At 41.9% G+C, this 22,308-nt stretch overlaps 1 protein-coding gene across 6 annotated transcripts in view; it reads right to left on the bottom strand.

Annotated features, from left to right (window-relative positions):
- Nucleotides 1–22,308, bottom strand: part of ENOX1 (ecto-NOX disulfide-thiol exchanger 1) — a 549,814-nt gene that overhangs the window by 150,676 nt on the left and 376,830 nt on the right. For all 6 annotated transcript variants that reach the window (XM_081287123.1, XM_081287124.1, XM_081287121.1 and 3 more), the window contains 3 exons: nucleotides 7,275–7,448; nucleotides 5,859–6,065; nucleotides 1,968–2,201 (listed from right to left, as the gene is read on the bottom strand). In XM_081287123.1, coding sequence (XP_081143249.1) covers nucleotides 1,968–2,201; nucleotides 5,859–6,065; nucleotides 7,275–7,448 — 615 coding nt within the window. The remainder of the gene's footprint in view (nucleotides 1–1,967; nucleotides 2,202–5,858; nucleotides 6,066–7,274; nucleotides 7,449–22,308) is intronic.

Here is a 22,308-nt window from a genome sequence, read left to right as displayed (position 1 = left end):
AAATTATATTCATCTATATAAATATATATTTTTTAAATGGCAAGGCTTGCAAATTACTCTACCAAATTGACATCCCAATCTGCTATCCTCTAAAAGGAGAGGCAAATGCCATGTACCTCATACATGCATAGATGTCTCTGGGCTGGTTTCTTAAAAATAACATAATGTAGATGCCAAACTTTCATGAAATTCCTCCAGGAGGTTGCAGAACCAAGGTACTAGTATTTGTCACTTCTAGGGATGGATGTGAATAAATATAATTTAGTCCATGTAGATCAGGAGTTGAGACCACATAAAGCACTGAATATTAAAGAAGAAATTATTTGTTCCAATGAACATTCCTGGCTGAGAATACTGCTCTTTCTCATTTTGGATACTCCTTGTGGTTTCTAAGCTGACTGGAGAAGTGAGAGAGAGGTCTGTATTTACACCATGTGTGACTTTTATTGAAGGGGCAGCCACTGCCTATGTATTTATGCCCATCTGATAAGTCTCCAGAGAGCAACAAAATATGCACCTAAAGTGTCAGTAAGAAGTGCTCCATGGTTACACAGGGGCACTGCAGTAGCAACTGAGGCTGATTAGGAATTCCCTAGCCGGACAGGGGGTTGCGGGCTAGATGCACAGGCCTTTTATTTTAAAGCATAGAATGTCATTTTTTCTCTTTCTAAAATAGGTGTCAGGCAGCTTTTCATATATTTTCTTCGGTGAAAACATACCATCCACTTAAGCCACTGCCAGAAACACATCAGCTAGGCTCTGAAACAGTTAGGACTGGCCACACCCCTCCTCTCACCTGGAATTTTTTCCTCTCACTCTGCTCTTTATGAAATAAAACCCAAATCCAGCAATAGCCTTTCAGGCTCCAGACTGCTTTTCTAGCTTCACCTTTTTCTATAAATGTAGCACCTGGGCCACATTCCTCCCTGCTTCCCAAGTGTCTTTATTTCTAGGCTCCAAACTCTGGATAGAATGCCTTTATGTGCCCCCGACTTCCCTTATAATCTTGGAAGAAAATCTTGTTTATTCTGCCAAGGTCCAATTCTACCTGCTCTGTGAAGACCTTCTCGACACCTTCATCAACTTTGTTGCACTTGCCTGATTTCCCAGAGCATATTGCACAGCCTTGGGCTGGTGGCTATCCATGTGCTTCATTCCACAGTTTTTCATTTCCCTGTGGACACTTGCCTATGGCAACTGTGACCTATGCTAGTCCTGACAGCACCCAATGACCCAAAGATGGTCTGTCCATTGTTTGCCTATAAAATATCCTGATGTTGCTCAGCTCTCACAACTTTGGTCAAAAATAGAACTGAGTTCACACACGCATCATCCTAATGTCAAACTCTAGCCTCTTTCCAATCACTACGATGTTCAGTAGGGTAGTGTCCTTAAACCCAGAGGAAGCCTCAGCAAACACTGGAGGAAATGAAATAGCTCTCTTCTGCTGCTGCTCATCTGTAGGCGTTCAGAGTGTTCCTTCACCTCCAACTCTGAAGACGGGCCTCCATGAAATACAGAGATCCTCCTCTATCCTGCAATGGATCCTACCTAGCACAGTGTCTGACATGGCTCAAGAAGTTACGAGTAGAGTCTTGTGGATGCAAACTCCACAAAGCTCTGGGAATACTAGGAACTGCCAAACCATAGGTGAAGTTACTTCCCAGGCTCATTCAACACCAGGCCAGAGGACAAGAACCTGCTCTTGGGTTTGCCGCTGTCCACTGTTCTGCCCCGTCATTCAGTGAGTTTGGTCATATGGCAGTACACACGCACTGATGGTGAGAAGGATAGGGCTCACTCCCGAGCAGGACGACAAAGCCTAGGTGTCAACACTTTGGCTCACTTGAAACCAGCAGGAGAGGGGCAACAGGAACACACAGGGCTCCGGCATTTGAGGATCACTGCTTTCTCTTTCAGTAGTGACTGTGGTGCAGGAAGAAAAACCAGCACACGTGGCTTCCTACCTTTCAGCTTCTCTGCCAGCAGCGCTGCTTCATGCTCCGAGTAGTGCATTATGGCTGGTGGTGAGGGCGGCCGGAGCCGGTCCTCCTCCAGCTTGCGACGATGCCGCTCCTCACGGGCTCTCATCCTCTGCTTGCATTCCCACTCATAGAAGTCGTCTCTGGCCTGGGCGAAGTCTACGTGAAGTCGGCCTGAATCCTTTTTGTCTGTGCTAGACCCTAATCGCATCCGGTAACCTGAAACCAGTGGAAAGTCTGGTCATATCAGGGTCACCATGGACTCACTTCTGCTCCAGGCCCTCACTGGGGCTAGGCAAACCACTTAACTCCGTTGCCCTCAGGACAGGACATCTCCCCCAAAGAGGTAGGAAAGCACTTCTCCTCCCCAGAGACCCTGAAGCCCTACTAAATTAATTAAGCCTGTTAGGGTATGAGAATAAAGATAACTCTGGGAGGTTTTTCAGAGGATGTCTTAACCATGTTCTAACCCAGTGTCACCAACAGAGGATGATCTTAAGAACCAGCGGTCAAATTGTGGTAATTCCTTCTTCCCTCTGGCTTCCAGGAAGCTCAGAAACAAATTTGGTATGTAGTATATTTTTTATTCCTGCCCTTTTATGGCCTTGATGTTTTTATTTTCAATTTACTATAATTTTATTGCATAAGCACTCAAATTTTTCACAGAAGAGGGATGGGAGGTATGAGTAAATAAAGAGCATCTATAATATTTAAAAAGATCTCCAAAGTAAATTCCAGAACACCTCGCTTAGGCTGTTGCTTCATTCCCCTAGAAAATACGGCTGCTCAGTTTTCTCTCGCAGCTGCAAAAGCCACAATTACCAAGGCAATTTTGCAATGCTGTTTTATTTCCACTTATCCTCTGGGGCATGCAGGGGAATATTTTACCTTCAATCAAGAGGCCTCAATGCTGCCTCCCTTGCAGCCCCGCAGCACCCTCATCTTGCATGCAGCATCATACAAATTGTCCATACAGTCTTTAAAGGCCACGGGAGCCCTATGCAAGAGCCCAGAGGTAGGCCAGAAAAAAAAATGGGCCTGGAAATCTTTGGGGGATTTACTGAGAGCTACCAAACTTATAAAGATTATGAGCAAAAACTAGATCTGAGAAATCAACACAGGACTGAAACCAGCCAGCCAGCCCAACTTCAAATGAAGAAGAGTTGACTTTGAGGTTGTTCTTCAGTTTGGGCTACTCAGATTTTCAGAACATAAATTCAGGTCCCAGCAGGAACACGACTGCCAGGGGCTGCCAGAGGAGAGACCAAAATAAGCACTTTTGCTGTGCAGGGGCTTTGCAAATAAGATACGACTACAGAATGCTAGGCTGTGCTATGCTGGTATTCAAGATCTCATGGTAGGTTTCAATGGATTACTGTAGCATTTTGGGTTAAGATACAGCTGAAAATCCCTGTAGAGGTTGGCTTCCCCCTAGGTAGAGCATTTCATATCTTTCAAAAGTTATAAATAAGATACAGATCTCACATCTGATGCCTGCATGCCACTGAACTTTTCTCCCTCCTAGGTTTCCAAAGTGTTATTTAAAAATGGGAAGATATCACAATACCCATCAAAAATGCAAACAGCCCTCTGTTCCCAGATGAGCAGAGTTAATGCTAGAGTAAAATGTGTCTTGGTTGTGGGCCATGTAAAGTTAACAAGTCAGCAGGCCATGGTGATACATACATAACAGCTGAGCTGACTAGACTGCTTGGGACTGGCCAGCTGCCCCAACTGGCCCAGCAACTTTCCCTCGCTTATGTACAGAGAAATGACTTGTCTCATGCTTCTGGTTCCAACATCCTCTCTTTCACCAAAACATCGTCTCTTTCTCCAAAACATCATCATTAAGGCCTTAAAAGAGACCCTGATGAGGATGAGACTAAAATTAGCCTGGCCCTCAAATGCAAACATGGGTCTAAAATTAGATAGGCCTTCCAGCTGGGCTGGGCTTGCAGGAGCTCAGATGCAGGGTTTGGGGTATAGCCTGCCTGCCTTCCTACCCCTTCAATTAGCCAGCCTTTCAGATCATCCTGACTCTGATGTCGCAGCCTCCACAGGGCAGCAGGCTGGAGACCTCTACACCCAGGCAGGGAGGCTGCAGCTGAGACCTGTGCTGGTGGTTCATCCTGCGGCAAAGGGGTGGACCAAGGAGCCATGAGGGGCTTGCTGAGATAGGAAAAGCAAGGACCAAAGACTAAGTAAAGGAATACCTTTTGGATGCCTAAATCTGAGACTGTTCATCCTTGTTAGTGTCCTTATGAGGCTCTGATTAGGTCTAAGTACTGGGTTGGGTCTAAACTAGTGTTGTAAAAGACCTATGATCTACTCTAACCCTTTCATTGAATCAGGAGGGATCAAGTAGTACTATAACTGATAGAGCCGTGATTAGAACCCAAGTCCCTAGGGCAGAGTTTGCTGAGAAATAAGAAGCAGTTCTTTATCCTGATCAGGATACTTCTGCTTAAAATAGCCATGTACTGAATGGTTCCTATCACAGGTACCTGCTAAACGCTTAACATCATTTGAGTTAGTCTTTGCAGTCTTGGTTGGTAAACCGTAAGGATCTCTATTGTGCAGATGAGGAAGTGGAAGCTGGAAGAGAGGTCATCTAGATCAGGGTATGTGAAACCCAGTGCCCTACCCTCTCCAGAATCCCTGGTGGCCTAGTAGCTGTGAGTGAGTTGCCAAATGTCTTTCTTCCAGGTTTGTCTTCCATCTCCATTGTGGAATGCCTTCAGACTTCATTTTTCACTTTCTAAGGATTCATTGGAATAAAGGTTAAAATTTCCCTGTGTCATTATCTGGTTCAGGAAAATCTCTGGGGTACTGAGAAAACCTCAAGGCGTCTGGGATTTGTACAGAACGTCCTGGCAATGAAGGCTGATTGCAGAAATTAAGTAAAATCTCCCCATAATATCACATGGTTTCCCCCTCCTGTTGTTTTCCCACCTTCCCCCATTAGCTTTGCATTAGGAATAGAGAGGTGGTATGCAGCGTGGCCGACTGGAAAACGGCATTGGAGGGTTCGAGGGAAAGGTGATCAAGTTGAAAATAAGTCCTCTGAAAGCCACATATTAATAATAGTCCCATTGTTCTTAGATTTGGCAAAAGCCTGTTGACAGACTCCATAACACTTACTTTAATACCCACACAGTGGAAGGTAACATTAGGCTTCATTTCAACGTCTGTAAAAATCTCTTATAAAAACTGCCACCAAAGACTAAGGATAGTTAGTCTTTTATATGTATATTTTTAGTTGTTGATGGATTTTTTTAATACTTTTTAAAATTTTATTTATTTATATGCAGTGCTGAGAATGGAACCCAGTGTCTCACACATGCCAGGCTAGGCCAGCGTTCTATCACTGATCTACAACCCCAGTCCCAGGAGGTTAGTCTTAAGGAACCATCAAGTGGGCATGATATTGAGCTTTATTATCATGCCCCTAAAACACTTTCCTGAAAGGAACTGATCTTGCTTTGGTGCCCTGGTGTCAAAAAAGTGAATTCACTTCTAAAAAAACTAAAATTATTCTGAGAGTACTTTACTCCCCCAGTGGATTTACATCCAATAATAATAATGGTCCTCCGTACTCATAATATTGCTTTTCATCTAATAAGTGCTTGAGAGCATTAATTAGAAACTCGATGGAATTCCTTAAGACTGGAGGGTAGGAAATCATTCCTGCAGTGAGGTACATTCACAGGCTTAACAGAGAGCTTCTGGGAGCCAAGGAAAAAGGCAGAATTCCTCCTTTGGTAGCCCCAAAGTATTTGGGCTTTATTGTGCATTAAGGCAAAAGGGAATAAGCTCATATTAACATCACAAAACATGACAAAATGCCTAGAAAACCCCTTATGTAATGCAAAGTACCAGAAAGGTAAATGGCTTTATCAACCATGAATTCCTCTGCAAAGCGAATGTGACAAAAATTCTTCTTGCTTTTTCGGATGGCTGTAATATCACCGCACTGCTCAAAGACTTCTTGAATAATTTCCTCAGTAGCATTTTCTGGTAATCCTCCGACAAACACAGTCTTACACCCCGGAGGTCGTTCTCTTGTGGAAGGAGGTGGGAGATCTAATATCACAACAAAATAGAAAGTTTTGTCTTATTGATTGGCTCTCTTTTCCTGGCTTCCCTGGCAAAGAAAGGTAAAGCTTGCCCCAGTTATTCTGCCCAGGCTGAGTAAAGGTCAACTTCTGTCCCAAGTTACATTTTTCCTGGGCTGTCTTGTTTTAGGTTCCTCTCCCCTCCTCCTACCAATCTTTACTTGCTGTGTTCATTTCTACATAGAGTGACTGTGCTTGTCCATGAACAAAGATAACGCACATGTTAGCATAATTTCATTTCTTCTTTATAACACAGAGGCCCAGAAAGGGGCGGGGGAACATTCACAAAGTACAAAACATGATGAAATAACAACATGATGAGAAACCTCAGCTTGTTATCTGCTTTGTCTCGTTGCTAGGTAAAGGAGAGAAAAGGCTGAACACAGGAAGCACAACCCAGGGAAGCACACACAATACTTACTTGGCTGTGAAACATCATGCCTGAAAAAAAATACTTTGTTATTATTCACATTTAAATGAGCAAACTATTAAATTTGGGGGAGGCTGTATAAAAAGATAAAATGTACACTGTCACACATTTTACCTAGTTTATATGTAGATTACTAAAGCAATCTCCTGAAAAGTCCACTTAAAAAAGGAAACACTGATTAATATGAATAAAAAAAATCCTAGCTATTTAAGTCCATAAACTTAGTATCTGAGGCTAAATTAAAAAAAAAAAAATTCCCAGCCTATTTACTCCATCAAATGTATGGATTCCTTTGAGCAAATGCAATCTGGTCCAGAAATTCTGAGATGCAGGCTACCCCTGCCCCCAAATTGCTAACTGCCAAATTAATTCAAATTTCCATCTAACAAAACACATTTTGGAGTTTTTCTCCTACATTTGTGAAGATAGATGGAAGTGCTTATATATTTCACATTATGTTTTCCAGGAAATGCTAGGCTTCACTGCATGCAAAAAGATTCTTAATGCTACAGATAAATCCCCAAATCCCGGGTACTGGCTCTGTAGTGTCATGTCAGCCCCTAGACAGACACACAGACATGTCCTTGTATATCTGTTCCAATCTAGAGACAAAAGTCTTCTTATAAAGGCTCCTGGTTTTATATATGCATGTGTGAGTCATATATGAAAATTAATGCAATAATATTCCAGATTTTAAAAAAAGAAATTTAAAATGATGAACAAATATTTCTCATAGGTGTTACTTACTTGGATTTTGAGGGAAAAGAGTACAACTTTTGCAGTGGATTATTTCTTTGACAACTGCCACTTCTGTTGGTGGTGGGGGTGGTACTAGACCCAGGCCTGGTATCATTGGGTTAATGGGGGTTATTCCAGTCATCATGTTGAGGCTTGGATCAAAGCCTGGGACACAGATTGAATCTGTAAAGCACACAAGATAACATTTTGGTGGCAGAATCTTAAATCCATTTTCAAGACTGTTTTTGTTAGTTTCCTGCAAAGATTATTTGACTTTATACTTTTTGTTTTTCAGGAATTTCTCATGGCATAGATGCAGCACTATAGAAAGCTATTTCAAAAGGTAAACAGAGAAAGAAAAAAAGATGAACCCGAAACTACACGAAAAGGAAATTATATTACTTAAAATATTAACATGGCAGAACAGAACACAGCCTATTAAAGTGTAAAACCATGCACCATGAAGCTTCACTATTACTGTGAATCTGTTTTCTGTTTCTTAACATCAGTGTACTGTTTATACAGCCTTATGACCCAGAATGTGGGAAGAATATCATTTAACATTGAAGTGCCCTGTGAATCTAATTGTCAGCTAGTTTTATCAAAAGAGTCTTCCTGCCCAACTGACCTAGATTTGGGAAAGTTCGATTTATATGTGCAGACTTTATAATGATCACTCAGCTCCCACCTAACCCAGCTCTCCTGAGGGAAGGTGCAGGGGTAGAGGTTGGGCAAAGAATGATTATAACTACTATGGCTGGGTTACAGACATACAGGAAAAAAATTAGCTATATACATTGCAGAATTCTATTGGGTAATCACATTTTCTTCAATCAGCAGAAATCTTTATACCAGTACAAAAGTAAAACAAACCAAAAAAAAAAAAAAAACCAAAACATCCAAAAGTATAAAAATTGTTTTAGTGGGATAATAAAGCAATTAATTTTCAAGGTAATATCAGGAACTTTTTTTTAATGTATGACCTCTATTATTAAAAAGACAAAAGATAACAAGTGTTGGCAGGCATTTGGAAAAAAAAGGGAACCCTTATATATTGTTGGTGGGAATGTAAATTAATACAGTCATTATGGGAAATGGTAAAAATAGAACTACCATATGATCTAGCAATCCCACTACCAGGTGCACATCCAAAGGAAATGAAATCAGTGTGTCAAAGAGACATCTGCACTCCCATGATTCCCACAGTTCTATTCAGAATAGATAATGTATGAAATCAACCTAAACATCCATCAACAGATGAATGGATAAAGAAACTGTGGTATATGTGTACACAATGGAATACTATTAATCCATAAAAGAAAAAAATATTTTCTTTGGTGACAATATGAATGAACCTGAAGAGAGTATGTTAAGTGAATAAAGCCAGGCTGAGTGACAAACAGTGCCACATCTGCAAATGTAATAAGTTGAATTTGTGAAGTAAAAAGTAGAATGGTAGTTATCAGGGGTTGGGGTGGTTGAAGAGGTAGGTTGGGAAGATGTTAGTCAAAGGATATAGCATTATAGTTACATACGGGGAATAAGTTCATGTTGTACAGGATGGCGACTATTCTTAATGATGATATCTTATATTCTTGAAAAATGCAGAGTGGATATTAAGTGGTTTCACCCTAAAAGTGGTAACCATGTGAGGCGATGCCTTTGTTAATTAGCTAGATTTCACTGTCTTATGCTGTATATATATGCTTCAAAATATTTTTTTACCATAAATATACACAATTTTATCTGCCAATTTTACACAGAAAAAAGGAAGCCTTTTCTAAGAGCAGGAGCTATTAAAATACTGCACTGCTTTTGTAAGACTTATCTGCAAGGGGATCCCTCTTCTGAGGGTTTTTCTGTTTGCAGAAAACAATGCTATCTCTGATGTTCCCAGGTACACAGATGGTAGCATAGATGCCACTGAGAGAGGGCATGGTGACTCTACTCCATTCTGCATGGATGACATTTCTTCTCATCTCCTACTCTCCTGGCTCCTTCTCTCCCCTCATCTTAGATCATTCCCATTCTTTCTTTCTGCCCCCCCCCCCCCCGCCATCTCTTTTTATGCTCTCATGTCCAGCCTGTCCCCTAGCCCTATGCATGGCCCTACTCTTAGCTTACCTGTGCTGAAAGGCTGGATGAGCCCAGAGGCAGACGTGATGACAACTGTACCCTCTGTTTACTAAGATGCTCCAGAGGATATGGAAGGCTAGGCAAAAAGCTTTTTCTTTCTGGGAAAAGGCAGCTAGTATTCCTCCTGCTTCTCTGAATAGGCCCATTCCTCCTCTGGGTAGACCATTATAAAGAGTGTGACCCTGATCTGTAATCTCAGGAGAAAACATGTCTCATTTATTAGAAACTCCATTTAATTTCATAGCTTACCAGAGTCACTTCCGTAAAATGAGGGCTTTGTGTGTGTGTGTGTGGCGGGGGGAGGGGGGTGGTTAAGTTCTAAATTTAAATTCGAAAGAAGCATTTTCTTTTAGAAGTCACCTTGACATTCCAGGTGCTTTCTTTGTACTCATGGTTCTGTTTTCTCACCTGTAACATGGGACCCTTTGACTGAATTTATTATCCCTTAGAGCACTAGCACTCCCAGGACTCCAGGACTGCATGCAGATGGTGTTTAGGAAGAAGAGCTATACAAGCAACATAAAGTTTGGAAGTGACAAAAACAAGATTCAAACTCCAACTATTCATTTAATCCTCACAAAGTTCCACAAGCATCATTCCCATTTTATAGATACAGAAATCGAGCTTAAAGCCGTTTAGTAAAATTTTGGACCTCCCAAAGCAAACAAATGATAGTCAGAACTATGGTCTAAGTCTCTGCTCTATATTTAAACATGTTTAAATATCACTATTTCAAAATTTCCACGTAGAATGACCCAACTTGATTAGTCAGCTTATACATGCCACTACTTTTAAAAATATACTTTATCCTTAAAGAAAAAATCAAGATTTTCCCTGCTGATCCAGATGCTAACTCTAAAGAAGGTCCAGAATAGAATGCTTTTCCACATTTTGATCACTGAAATAATATATTGGCTTCTAAGGTGCATATATTGGACATAGAAGTACTGGCCATGGGAATATGGGCATGGTTGTGCTTTTAATTTAATCTCATTCCATACATAGGCTTCATCTGTTTCTTTCCTGGCCTGGTCCTCACTATTGTTTGCCAATGCAGGATGATTTAAGGCTGAAACCACTCAGGACTGCAAACCCTGAAATGTTAGTCCTGTGAATTATAATAAGCAGATGTTTTCCACAAATGAGATGAGAAGCCAGAGCTTACATTCTCTTTTAGTTCTAACAGACTTCTGTTTTCTTTCCAGAGGCCAAATAAATAAATATTCAGAAATAGGGATAAAAGGCACTACTCCTGAGCAAATGTTTTAATATACAGCAGGAGTTACTTTGCCTTTTCTGAGACATCAATATGAAGAGACTATGAGGTTTTATAAAATCTGCATGGTGAGTGCAGTAGCTTGAAAAGAGCTTAGAAAGGAATTAACACTTAAATTATGTTGGACCTCAAAGGATCTGAGATTCAGTCTTTGAGTGGAGGGAGGAAATAGGGAGGGATTAGATTTAAAAAAAAAAAGAAACAAACCATTACTTTTTAACAATATATGAACAGATGGAAATTGTTTTCTCAAATGGCACAAAAGCACATTACATACTAACTCACTACATTCAATGCACAAACTTTAAAAATGAAAGACATGTACACAGGAAGACAAAGGCGAAGGCAACACAAGTTTCAAGAGTCAGTCCTGGGCTTGTTTGAAAAATTGCCCATGAACCTCAGAGATGATGAGCTACGCATAAGCCATTCGATGAAAAGACTCAAAGTATGTAGCAGGACTTTCCTTTAGAGACTGTTCTTACCCAAGGGAGGGCTTTCCACTTTAGACTGTAGCCCTATCTGGCTCCTCCCTGTACTGCTGGCTCCAAGCACAGAGCCGGGAGGCCACAGCTCAGCAACATTTCTTTTTGGCTGTTTATTCTCAATTGGTGAAGACAAAAACTATAACAAAAGTTTGGTTTACTGATTCATAGTCCAGTGTTTTACAAACAAGATGAACATTTTTCCACGTGTGGTTGGAGAGGTTTGTGTTTGGGATTGTAGAGGGACAGCAGCTGAATTAATTATTAGCTCATTCATTCAGAATTTCTTGGTCATTTGCTATTGCCAGGATCTGGAGTTGTCAGGGTAACAGTAATCAACTCGCCCCTGGGAAATCACAGAGTTCAAGAAGAGAATAAAGGACAGGCCTCAGACCCAACAAAATGGTGGGGTACCTGAGATGAGACTCAATGCGTGGTCCAGGAAGGGAACTGCTGGTGGAGAGTCCCCTAGGCTGGGGATCCCAAATACTTTCCATGGCTCTGTAATGGTGTGTGCGTGACAGGGTGACCATGACATGCTGAGAGGCTGTATGGGTCTTGCAGACCAGAAAGGACCTTGCCCTTCAACCTGGTGAGTTTCTACTTTCTTCTCACTGGCAGCCCCTGAAGGTCAGAAGTGCAGTCGGCCAGCCAGACCCTGCACGGCCAGCAGGGCTGGGCAGCCCTCATCCTTCTTTTCTCTGTCTGCTATGCTCTAGCAGTGGCTTGATCTTTTCTGCTGTTTCTGGTGGACATTCCTAGTGAAGAGTTTCCCATTTGAGGTGAGAACTGGATTCCAATGAAAAGAAAGGCGTAGGGCCTCTTGCCAGTCAGGGCTGGACGTAATTAGGTTAGGTGTGAGCTGGGAAACCAGGCGGAGGCTGGGGATGAGGGGACAGAAACAAGATGTCAGTGCCAGGAAAAACTGTGGCCCAGAGGCAGAACAGAGTGTTCTAAGAGAATAAGAGGAAAGAGATTAATCAGAGTAAATGGGAGCAATGCAGGCCTCATCCTGGACCGAGGGTACCCAACAGAGTGGCTGAGCACATGGACGTTAGAACAGGTAAAACAATGTCCAGGCAGGGCTGCTGCACAGGGTACTCTGTGCAAGTCACAGGCCTGCAACATCCTGGGCCAGGGTTCTACCTCAGTATCAGCACCACTGGGTCTTAGGTCAAGAAATTCTATGCCATCTGGCAGGTTACCTATGCTGGGTCTCAAGCAGAAGTAAGACAGAATCTGGACACCAGAACTGAAGCACAGGATTTTGGCAGGCACCTCAGTTATCACACATGGGGCCCAGGTTAGAGGATGAAGCCTGCATGGGTGCTGAGTCCCAGAAGGCAGGGCTCTAGGGTCCTTCCTCCTGAGGCCCGTGGATCCATGGGTCAGACAGACATGCAGCAGTACCTCTCCTTTCTCCAGAAGAATCATTGACTTAAAAACACAATCAAGCTGGGTGCTGTAATCCCAGCTACTTGGAAGGCTGAGGCAGGAGGATAAAAGCCAGCTTTAGCAAAAGCAAGGTGCTACAGTGATAACCTGTCTCTAAATAAAATATAAATAGGGCTGGGGATGTGGCTCAGTGCTCGAGTGCCCCCGAGTTCAATCCCTGGTAAAACCCCTCCCCTAAAATACAAGCAATTATCACCTTACAGAGAAGCCACATGACACATGAGGGCACTACTTCCTGGAAGTTTAGGATGAAGAGACTTTTTCAGAGTAGTCTCAAGCTACAATTGATCAATGCTGTGCTCTTTTATAATGTGAGCTAGCACATAAACTGTTAAAGTAACACTTTCAAAAATTCTGTTTCATGTTCTCCTTTGTTCTTTAAAAACCATTTTGTGAACAGCAGAGGAAAAGGCTTTTTTTTTTTTTTTGGTACTATGGATTAAACTCAGGGGTGCTCGACCACAGCCCTATTTTGCATTTTATTTAGAGACAGGGTCTCATTGAGTTGCTTAGCGCCTCACAGTTGCTGAGGCTGGCTTTGAACTCATGATCCTCCTGCTTCAGCCTCCCCAGCCGCTGGGAGGAAAAGTTGTTTTTAAAAAGGTGATCCTGAAGTCATGGATCAGACTGGGCGACCTAAGGCTGATAGGCTTCCGAACCTCTCTGGGTTTCAGTGTGAATATGAACATGTATAGCAGACATAGTATGGCCACAAAACAGGAGGATCCAAGACCACCTGGGTGAAAGCATATCAAAGTGCAAAGAGTCCATATCTACAAACAGACCTGAGACCAAGTCCTGGGTCTGCCATGGACTGGCGGGGTTTAACCTTAGGAAACTTAACTAATCTTTCTAAACCTCCCTTATAATATCTGTAAAATAGAGTAATTTATCTTTTTTTATGTTCTTGTGAGAACTAATGGTATTTAAAAGGACAATGTTTGGTATGTCCAGAACAAGGTAAGTACTCAATAAATGGTATTAATTACATAAAGCATTAACAAATATATCTATAAGTGTAATAAGTATTTATATAACCTTATATGGATGTCATATGGTTAATACAGAATATACATAAATGCTCATGATATGTGAAGATAACAAAATATTTCATTTGACAAACATGTGAGCACCTGCTAGCTGTTGGATGTTTTGCTAGGTATTGTGCAAGCACAGACATTGTGGGGTACGAGTCCTGTCTTCACAGATGTGACACGTCCAAGTGATAAAGAGCAACCTGATAGAAAGTGACAATACAGTATAACTGTGTGGAATATTAACATAACAGAGGCTTATGGAAACAGGAACATCTAAACCAGTCTGCAAGAGGGAGTGTTATAAGGGTTACATTATGGAGATTTTATAGTTCTAAGCCCTCATACCAGTGAATATGATGTCATTTGGAAACACGGTATTTGCAGATGTAATCAAGCTAAATTGAGGTCATACTGAATCAGAGTCAGTTCTATCTAAAAATAGGACTAGTGTCCTTATAAGATAAGAAGAGACAGAGACACACAGGGAGCATGTCCTGTGCTGACAATGGTAGTGATTTGGAGATATGTAGCTGCAAGTCCAGGATCACTAAGGACCGTCAGCAGACACCAGAAACATAGAAAGGCATGAGACAAAATCTTCCCTAGGTCCTACAGAAAGAACACAGCCCTGCAGACATCTTAATTTCAAACCTCTGGCCTCCAGAACTGTGGGAGAATATGTTTCTGTTATTTCAAGCCACCAGGTTTGTTACAGCAGCCCTAGGAAACCAATACAGGGGACAGTGTTAGGAAAGGGATCCTGGAAGTGTGAGAGACAACCTCATCCTTTGAAAAGATGACTTATGTGCGGTGGACATGTAGAAAAGAAGGAGTCCCTGAGATATACTTATTGGGATCATAAATACAAAAATGTCTAAACGTTCTCTTAGAGGAAATGTTCCAACCTCATCCCCGGAGGCAGAATTGCTCTTAGGTTTTCCTGTTGTGGAAAAAACAAACCCTGAAGATTTCTATGTATTGTTAAGAACAAATCAACAGCACAGATTATACATGAGCATAATAGTGTACTTTATAAGTGAATGCCCACAAGCAGGATCTTGAAGGAAGTGAAATTAAAAATGCACTCATGATCTTTCCAAAGGGATCCAAAGGCAGAAAGTCACATTTTTTCCACTTAAATCCAAGGTGTATATCCAGCGTGAGCTTCTGGAGCCTCACTGTGCACGCTTTATAAACAAAGACCTCATTCTATCAATAAAACCCTCTGTCTCCTTGACCAGGGGGGCTACGCTAGCAGCATGGTGCAATGCAGTTGTCAACAGCTATTTTAAGTACTGTTGACTTGGGTGAGAAGATTTGTGTCCATGTTTGAAAATATGCAATGACACGAAGTAAAGAACATTTCAAAACTTCTGGCCACAACAGAAACACAGAAGTGACTGCTCAAGGATGTCTGTCAGATCTTGCCAGCAAGGCTGCATTTGCAAAACCAAAAGTGTTTTGAGTGAACCTGAGGTAAGGGCCCATCAAAGATGCTGAAGCATGCTGGTCAGGTGCTGGTCAGGTGCAGAGGGGTCCCTTAGACAAGAAGCCAGGTACACTGGACCTAACTAAAGATAAATTTCCAAGGTGAAAGAGACATGGATGGGCATGACCTAGTTCTATTCTCTGGATTTAGAGATGAGAAAACAATGCCCAGAGAGAGTAAAGTGACTTTCCCAAAGTTTGAGCTAGTCACAGCATGCTAAGGGTGGGGATAGAATGAGAACAGACAGTCATAGTGCCACTTCATTGTGCAATTGGATTGTTTGGTGACTTTCCAGCCTGCCTGCCTTTGGAGACTTCTAGAGATGGCTTATTCACAGCCTATTCTATTTCCTAATGGGCTTCATTGTGAGAAATATATCCTCACATGTTGACTCAGGACCCAGAAAACTGTAGTCAAAGTCATTTTTTTTTCTCCTTTTTTGGCACTCTACCACTAAGCTACATCCTCAGTCCCCCACCCTCTTTTTCTGAGACAGGGTCTCCAAATTGCAGAGGCTGGCCTCAAACTCACAATCTCCTGCCTCAGCCTCCTGAGCCTCTGGGATTACAGGTTGTGTACCACTGCACCCAGCCTAAATCCATACTTCTTATTCTGAGTTCCTGGTCTGAGTCTCTTTCCCACCATTACTGGTCACATGCCTGAAGGAAGCTCACTCCAGCCTCAGTACCCTGCTTCCCTCAGTCCCTCTATATGTGATGGCCCTTTCCTAACGGTCCACCTTTTCTGAGCTCTAGCCACAAAGAAGCTGAATGATTAGCAGTCATGTCTCCCTTTCTGCATTCTGATCTATCTATCTATTTATTTATTTTAACCACTTGGAAAGCATTGGTCATGTTTGATGCTTACCTTGTGCCAGGCCTATACTGAGTGCTTTGTGACTTATTATATGATCCTTTGGTAGTCCCCATTTCACGGAGCTGACACCATGAATGACCTCATTCAATGGAAAGATACACATCTTGTCTCTGCAGGATGATGTCCCAGTGCAACTTGGCAGTTGACATTTTGAAACGAAATGAAGGATTTTGCATTTTCCATCTAATTTTCCAAATGTGTCTCCTTAGGTTTTCCTCCTGTCTTGAATTTTCCCAACCTGGACCTCAAGCTCTATAAAATGGCAGAACAACTCTCTAGCAGAGTTCCTTCCATTTCTCATTTACGGGTGAACTTCTCCTTCCCTGTCCCACTCGGCCACAGAGGTGGGAGATCCGCCTATTACCAGATTTGGGAGGGTAAATGTTATCTTCTTTTCCTGCTGGGTGCCTGCAGCTTGTCCTCATTCACTACCACCCTCTGCCCTTTGCCCCCAACAAGTGTTTCTACTCTTCCCTGTCTTTACCTTTATCCTGATTGTTCTCTACTGTCCCTGCACCCTCAGGTCTGTGAATTCTAGCACGTGTTTATGGAAACATTTCCTTAGTCAAATCCATTAGGAATCCTTTCACATAACATTTGTTTCTGCTGAACCCTCTGTTGTTATTTCCAGTTTTGAGGGCCATTGCCAAATCTCAGGGATGGACAGAGGGTTGCTCAATTCCTTGTGTTGACATCTCATGAGTACCAAGCTATTTCTTTGCTCTGTAGCCTATAGGTGTCCTCTCCCTTGTCTGTATGTGTTGTCTGACGTGGTCCACAGCAGACTGTTCATGGAACCCTGGGCATCTGTCCTATCCATCCCTACTACTCGGTCTTGTCTATTTCTTTTAAGGTCACCACCTTTTCTCTCAGTTCTTAGTTTAAAGCCTCTGTGGGTAACCATATTCAGTAATGTGTTAAACCCTCTTGGAAAGATCTGCCTTTGAAAGTATGTCTGTATCATCATCTGGTCTGTTCCTATTGATAATTGAGATTCTCATTAGCTGTCATCCAGAATAATGCAAAGGCCTCATTTTGTCCCAGAGATATGGCTTCTGTATCTTGCTCTCTGTCTTTCTTACTTTCCTCTCCCCTCTCCCCTCTCCTGTCCTTCCTTCCTCTACTCCTTTCCCATGCCCTCCTCACACCCTGAACCTGTTATCAGTCAACAATGCCCATGGGAGACCCATGAGAATATGCCTTAATTCGACCCTCTGAATTATTTCTTTCAAACTTCTTTCCACATCCCTATCTCATTAGCTGATGATTAATTTTCTCTCTGTATGATATTATGTGACTTTGTACAGTATGACTTTATATAATGATGTGGCGGGGCGAGGCAAAAAAGGACTGACTAGATCCTTGGGTGTTCTCTGCTTTATCTAAACTGACAAGACAATGGTGTTGGAGCAGACAGCAGAGGTAAAATTTTGTTTGAATACACAAACACAAGAAGTGCTTTTTACTTTTTATATATTGATTCATTGATTACCCTCCCAAGGACTGTGGATGCTCCAGAAGTATGTTGAAAGACTAAACAATTTTTGCCAACATGTTTCTTTCTGGTGTCCAATATTTCCCTGCTTCACAGAACTTTTCTCTTTCTTTAAGTCGGGAACAGCCTGGCGACATCCTAGTGATAAAATGCCCACCACAGTCACCTGGTCAAAACAGCAGAGATGGTATTTCACAGCAAGTAAGTGTCTCTGCAGGGATCTTCCCTATAAAACTTGATTCTTTTCAATGGAAGGTACAGGAGCTAACCTTTGGATCTTATTTATCAACCTCAGTTTCAGTTTACAAAAGCATCTGACACATTAACATCTCATAAATTTAAAAAAGAACAAAGGAAAACTTATTCAATATTTAACATCAAAGAAAATACTCACATTGTATTATTTTAAACAATTTATATAGAGTTCAATTTAAATTTACTGTTAGAGATGGTTGAAACAACACAGAATTTGTCTCTTTAAATAAAATCAGCATACAGCTGTGGACTTGGGAGAGAAAAGAAAGCCTGTTTTATAGGTAAACACATCAAGGGTGTTCCTAAAGGGAACTGCAAAACATGTATGGATTTCAAATCTTAAATGAATGTTAATTTAATTTCACTGCTAGACTAAGTGGGTTAGGAGAGCTGGGTAGCTTAAATACCACCTTATCTTGGGGTCCAACACTGTCTTGGCACATAGCATCGCTTTTAAAGATCACTGGTTAAGTGAATCTAAGAAACTATAAGACATACTGAATTCAGGGTTCACACTAAAGGGATAAGAGAAAGTAATAAATGGTTGTTCAATCCATAATGTCATTGCATCAGCTCATATGTGATTCTAAGCAACTGATCTCCGGCATGTTTTACCTTAACTGAACAATGAGAGCTATGAGGGTTTCTGGCAGTTATTCCTCTTAATGCTATTGGGAAATGATGATGGTTGGTGCTACTTTACAGATAATATAACTGAGGCACAAGGAGAGAGAGATGTGCTCAGCGTCAAGAACCCCTAGGCAGAACTGCTCTGCAGCATGACATCCCTAAAAGTCAGACCTCCTCCTCCCCCTCCTGCCTGCTCAGGGCTACATGGAAACAGGCCTGCCCTTAATGGTGGGAGGCAGAGGAAAGGGGTGTACGATGTGACATCTGTGCGACAAAACTCCTTTCATGTCCTTTCTTTTAAAAAATTCTCTATTGCTTTTTAAGTTCATATTTTATTTTGTCTCCTAATTCTGAGAAATAATTGGCTGGGAATTAGAGGGTCTTCTAGGAAAACAATAGAAGAGGCAGGTGCCACACAGCTTTCCTAAGTGAGAAATTTCTCTAAGGGTGTAATATCAGAAAAATTCTCCCTCAGGACTGAGAACACAGAACTAAGAGATATTTCCTCCCTGCTTCTTCTACCAGAAAAATAAATAGATATTACACACAAACACTCCAGCTGTGCTCATTCCTATGTTTGGTGTGTCTGCTTTTCCCTTAAACTTACTTTTTCCTTTGGTAATTCCATTTTATTTGTCTAAATGAATGTGTCTATCTAATGCATATGTACGTGCACACACATCTTTTTAATACATTAAAACTGAGGAGCACCAGACTTGAACGTACTTCATTGCATCTGGGGATTGGACAGATTTAATATTTACATGATGTGCATATGTTGGTTTAGAAAGCACCAGTAGCCAGCCATGTCTCCCACAGCCCATTATTTCTGGCAACATCATAGCAGCTAATTTTTCAGAGAAGTAAAGAAAGGTGGAATAATTTAACAAATTGCCATTTGAAACTAACTTAGCCCTAACTGGTTTGATTGTGCATCCATCCCTCAGCTTTAGAAACACAGAGAACTCTTTCCTGCATGAAAAACAAACCCTGAACGTCTTTTCCCTGGGAATTTCCAAGAAAAGGCACAGATTATCACCCAGACTTTCATTTTAAATTAATTATTTTCTGCCTCTGTTGTAATTTCAATTTGTGTGTGGTGTTGTGGATTGAACCCAGGGCCTCAAACATTCTGGGCAAATGCTCTGCCATTTCGCTATGCCCCCAGACCTCAAATAAATTTTTGTTCTTTACTTATAGGTCTTCATCTTAATCTCATTCCCAGAAGCATCTAGTTGTCAATTATTCCTAAGCCTTATGCAATGCTACATTTACCACTTTTCAGTTATTTATCCTGCTGGTCCTCAATACATCCGCCCTACAGATGGACAAGGAAATCAAAGTTTGGAAGACTTTACTTACTTCAGCATCCTGAAACCACAAAAGCAGAAGAATGTGGTCCACACTGTCCTGACCACAATGGGCATCTATTTGCTCTAGGGAAGCAGGAGGCAGAGCACAGAGGGGAGGTAGGATGCACAGTACTAGGATTCAGTCCCGAATCCACCTTAGGTTCCCTCTCTGAGATGTAAGGGTAAAAGCTGCCTTGCCTGCTTCAGTGTTTTTCTGAGTGCCAAACAGTGTGATGGACATTTATGTGACAGCAATTTACAAATAAGTGATCAATACACAAATGTAAATTATAGTTAGCATTTTTTTTTCTGTTTCAATGGCCCCTGGGGATCCACAGTGGTACTAAGTGACTGTCTCGAGCAGAAAGAAAATTCAATATATTATTCAATATATTACTCTGCTTTAAAGAATATATAGAAGCTTGACAAGTGACATGGAGAGAAGGGAGGAGGCAAAAGGGAGAGAGTGTATGTGAGCCTGAGAGTGTGTGAGCATGTGTGTGCGTGTGAGTATGCGAGAGTGTGAGTATTTGTGAGATGCGTTCTCTCTTCTCACTACAATACATGCTTCTCTGCAGAACTGTGCCTTCTCCACAGCGGGGTTGGCTGGAATGTTTTATAGCTGGAAAAACTGACGAGCAGTTTTCTTTTATTGCCCATAGGTTCCTCTGAGATATTTATCCATTAAACGTTTATTAATCACCTACAAAGTCGTTAGGCAATGTGCTAGCTGCTGGAGGTGCAGAGGCAAGTCAGGATCCTTGGCCTAAGGTGCTCCCTGTTGATGTTTTGCAGATATAGGGCCACAAGCCAACTGGAAAGCAGCAGTATAAATAGGGTCACAAACATAGTGCTACCACCCTGAGAAGAGCCTCACCCTGCTTTAGCTACAGGTGGCCTTCCTCAGTGAAAGGATCTATCTAGTTGAGCCACTGTGTCCCAAAGCCAAGCAAGCAGCTCTTTGTGAATACATACCCAAGTCAAAGAGTCCCTTTGGCTCCAGCCATATTTTCAAATGCAGCCGTTTTCACTGAATTTATCAAGTGACTTTATGGGCAGGAGACTATTGAATGATTTGTTATTTATCCTTCTTTATCTATATTATTACTTACCTTTCTCCTCATCTTAAACAGGGGCATTCTGGATCAGCGGGCTCCTTGAGGCTGAGCTTACATCAAACGTGCCCATGATGAGAAGGACTGAGGTTGTAAAGGGTGGATTTGTTGCAGAGACAGAGAACAAGGGCCAGCTAATCTATATCTGTTTTTTTTTTTTTTTTTTTTTTTGCAACTGAACGGGGATTTCCATTTGCCAGAAAGCCGGAATAGAAATGTTAGCTTGGGCATTCATGCCCTTATTCAATTATGTTTTCTTGACTGTAACAAAAACAGATCTTCACATTTTTTTTTAAGATGCATTTGGTCAGTCAGTCAAAAGAATTTGAAAACTATATCACAAGTATTTAACTTCCTTCCATCACAGAATGATTGGGCAGAGACCAAGGGAAGTGAATCGTTTCAGCATCAACTTTTTGTTAAACAGAGATAAGTTAAACTAAAATAAAAATAAAACAGAGAACTCAGGAGGATGAATCAAGTGAGTGTTAAAGAATTTACTCTGGGCCTTCACTGCTCGGTATCTTTTCCTGATGTCTGAACAAGGAACCCTGTGACACGCTCATTATTCACTGTCACCAACAGGCACTTGTGTCCAAGGCACTTGGGTGCTAGGAACCAAAGGGAGAGACAAGTGTTTGGGCTTCAGGCTTCAGGAAGGACAGAGACTTTCAGAGCAGATAAAAGTAATAAATAAAAAAGTATCTGAATTTATTGAAAACATTCTGAAATTAAATGAAAGAGCTGCCACTACACCCAGAGTTACATGTCTGACCCAGTCACAATGGATTAAGAAAAGAAAGTCCTATGTGTAAGGGGTAAATCAGAATCCCAGAGGGCAGTATCAGAGAGGTCAGGTCCTGAAAGGTCTCACTGCCACCCCAGAACCCTCTGCCACTGTCTGTAAAGTGGTAGGGCCAGGCCAGCTCTGAATTGCTACCTACCCTATGAAGCAGAGAGGTCTGAGCTGGGAGGATCCAGGCCAGACACACTCCTGTTGAGCCCTCCTGAGTTCTGGGCACTCTGCCCTGGCCTCCCCTCCACACCTGCTGGGCTGGCCTGTGGGCTCCAGCCTCTTCTGTGGCTGTGGATACCACCCCAACCTGATGCAGCCTGACTAGAAAGATAGCTCCTGGCTATCAGGTTCTCTGCCCTGGTTTTTGCCTCCCTCCCCACCTCACACTTGTGATTCTTTTGGATATTTCTCCCCATAAACAGTACTCCTGAGCATGGTCTCAGAGACTGAATTGCCCTCTGAGTAAAAATCTGCCATTTGCAGAACAGTGTGGTTGACCTTGGTGACTCCAGATGGTCCACAGAGGAAGGCATTCTAGGTGCTAGGCAAGCTGCAAGGCACTTTCACAGCCCATCTAGTTTTCATGACCACAGTTCAGGGAAAGTTTAAATTAGAGTGGAGAAAATCCAAGTCAAGTGTCCAAAGT

Source organism: Spermophilus citellus (genome assembly GCF_964194105.1).
Source record: "Spermophilus citellus genome assembly, chromosome: 1".
NCBI lineage: Eukaryota > Metazoa > Chordata > Mammalia > Rodentia > Sciuridae > Spermophilus > Spermophilus citellus.
The sequence above is the reverse complement of the archived record's forward strand: the minus strand, read 5'-3'. Positions and strand labels throughout refer to the sequence as shown.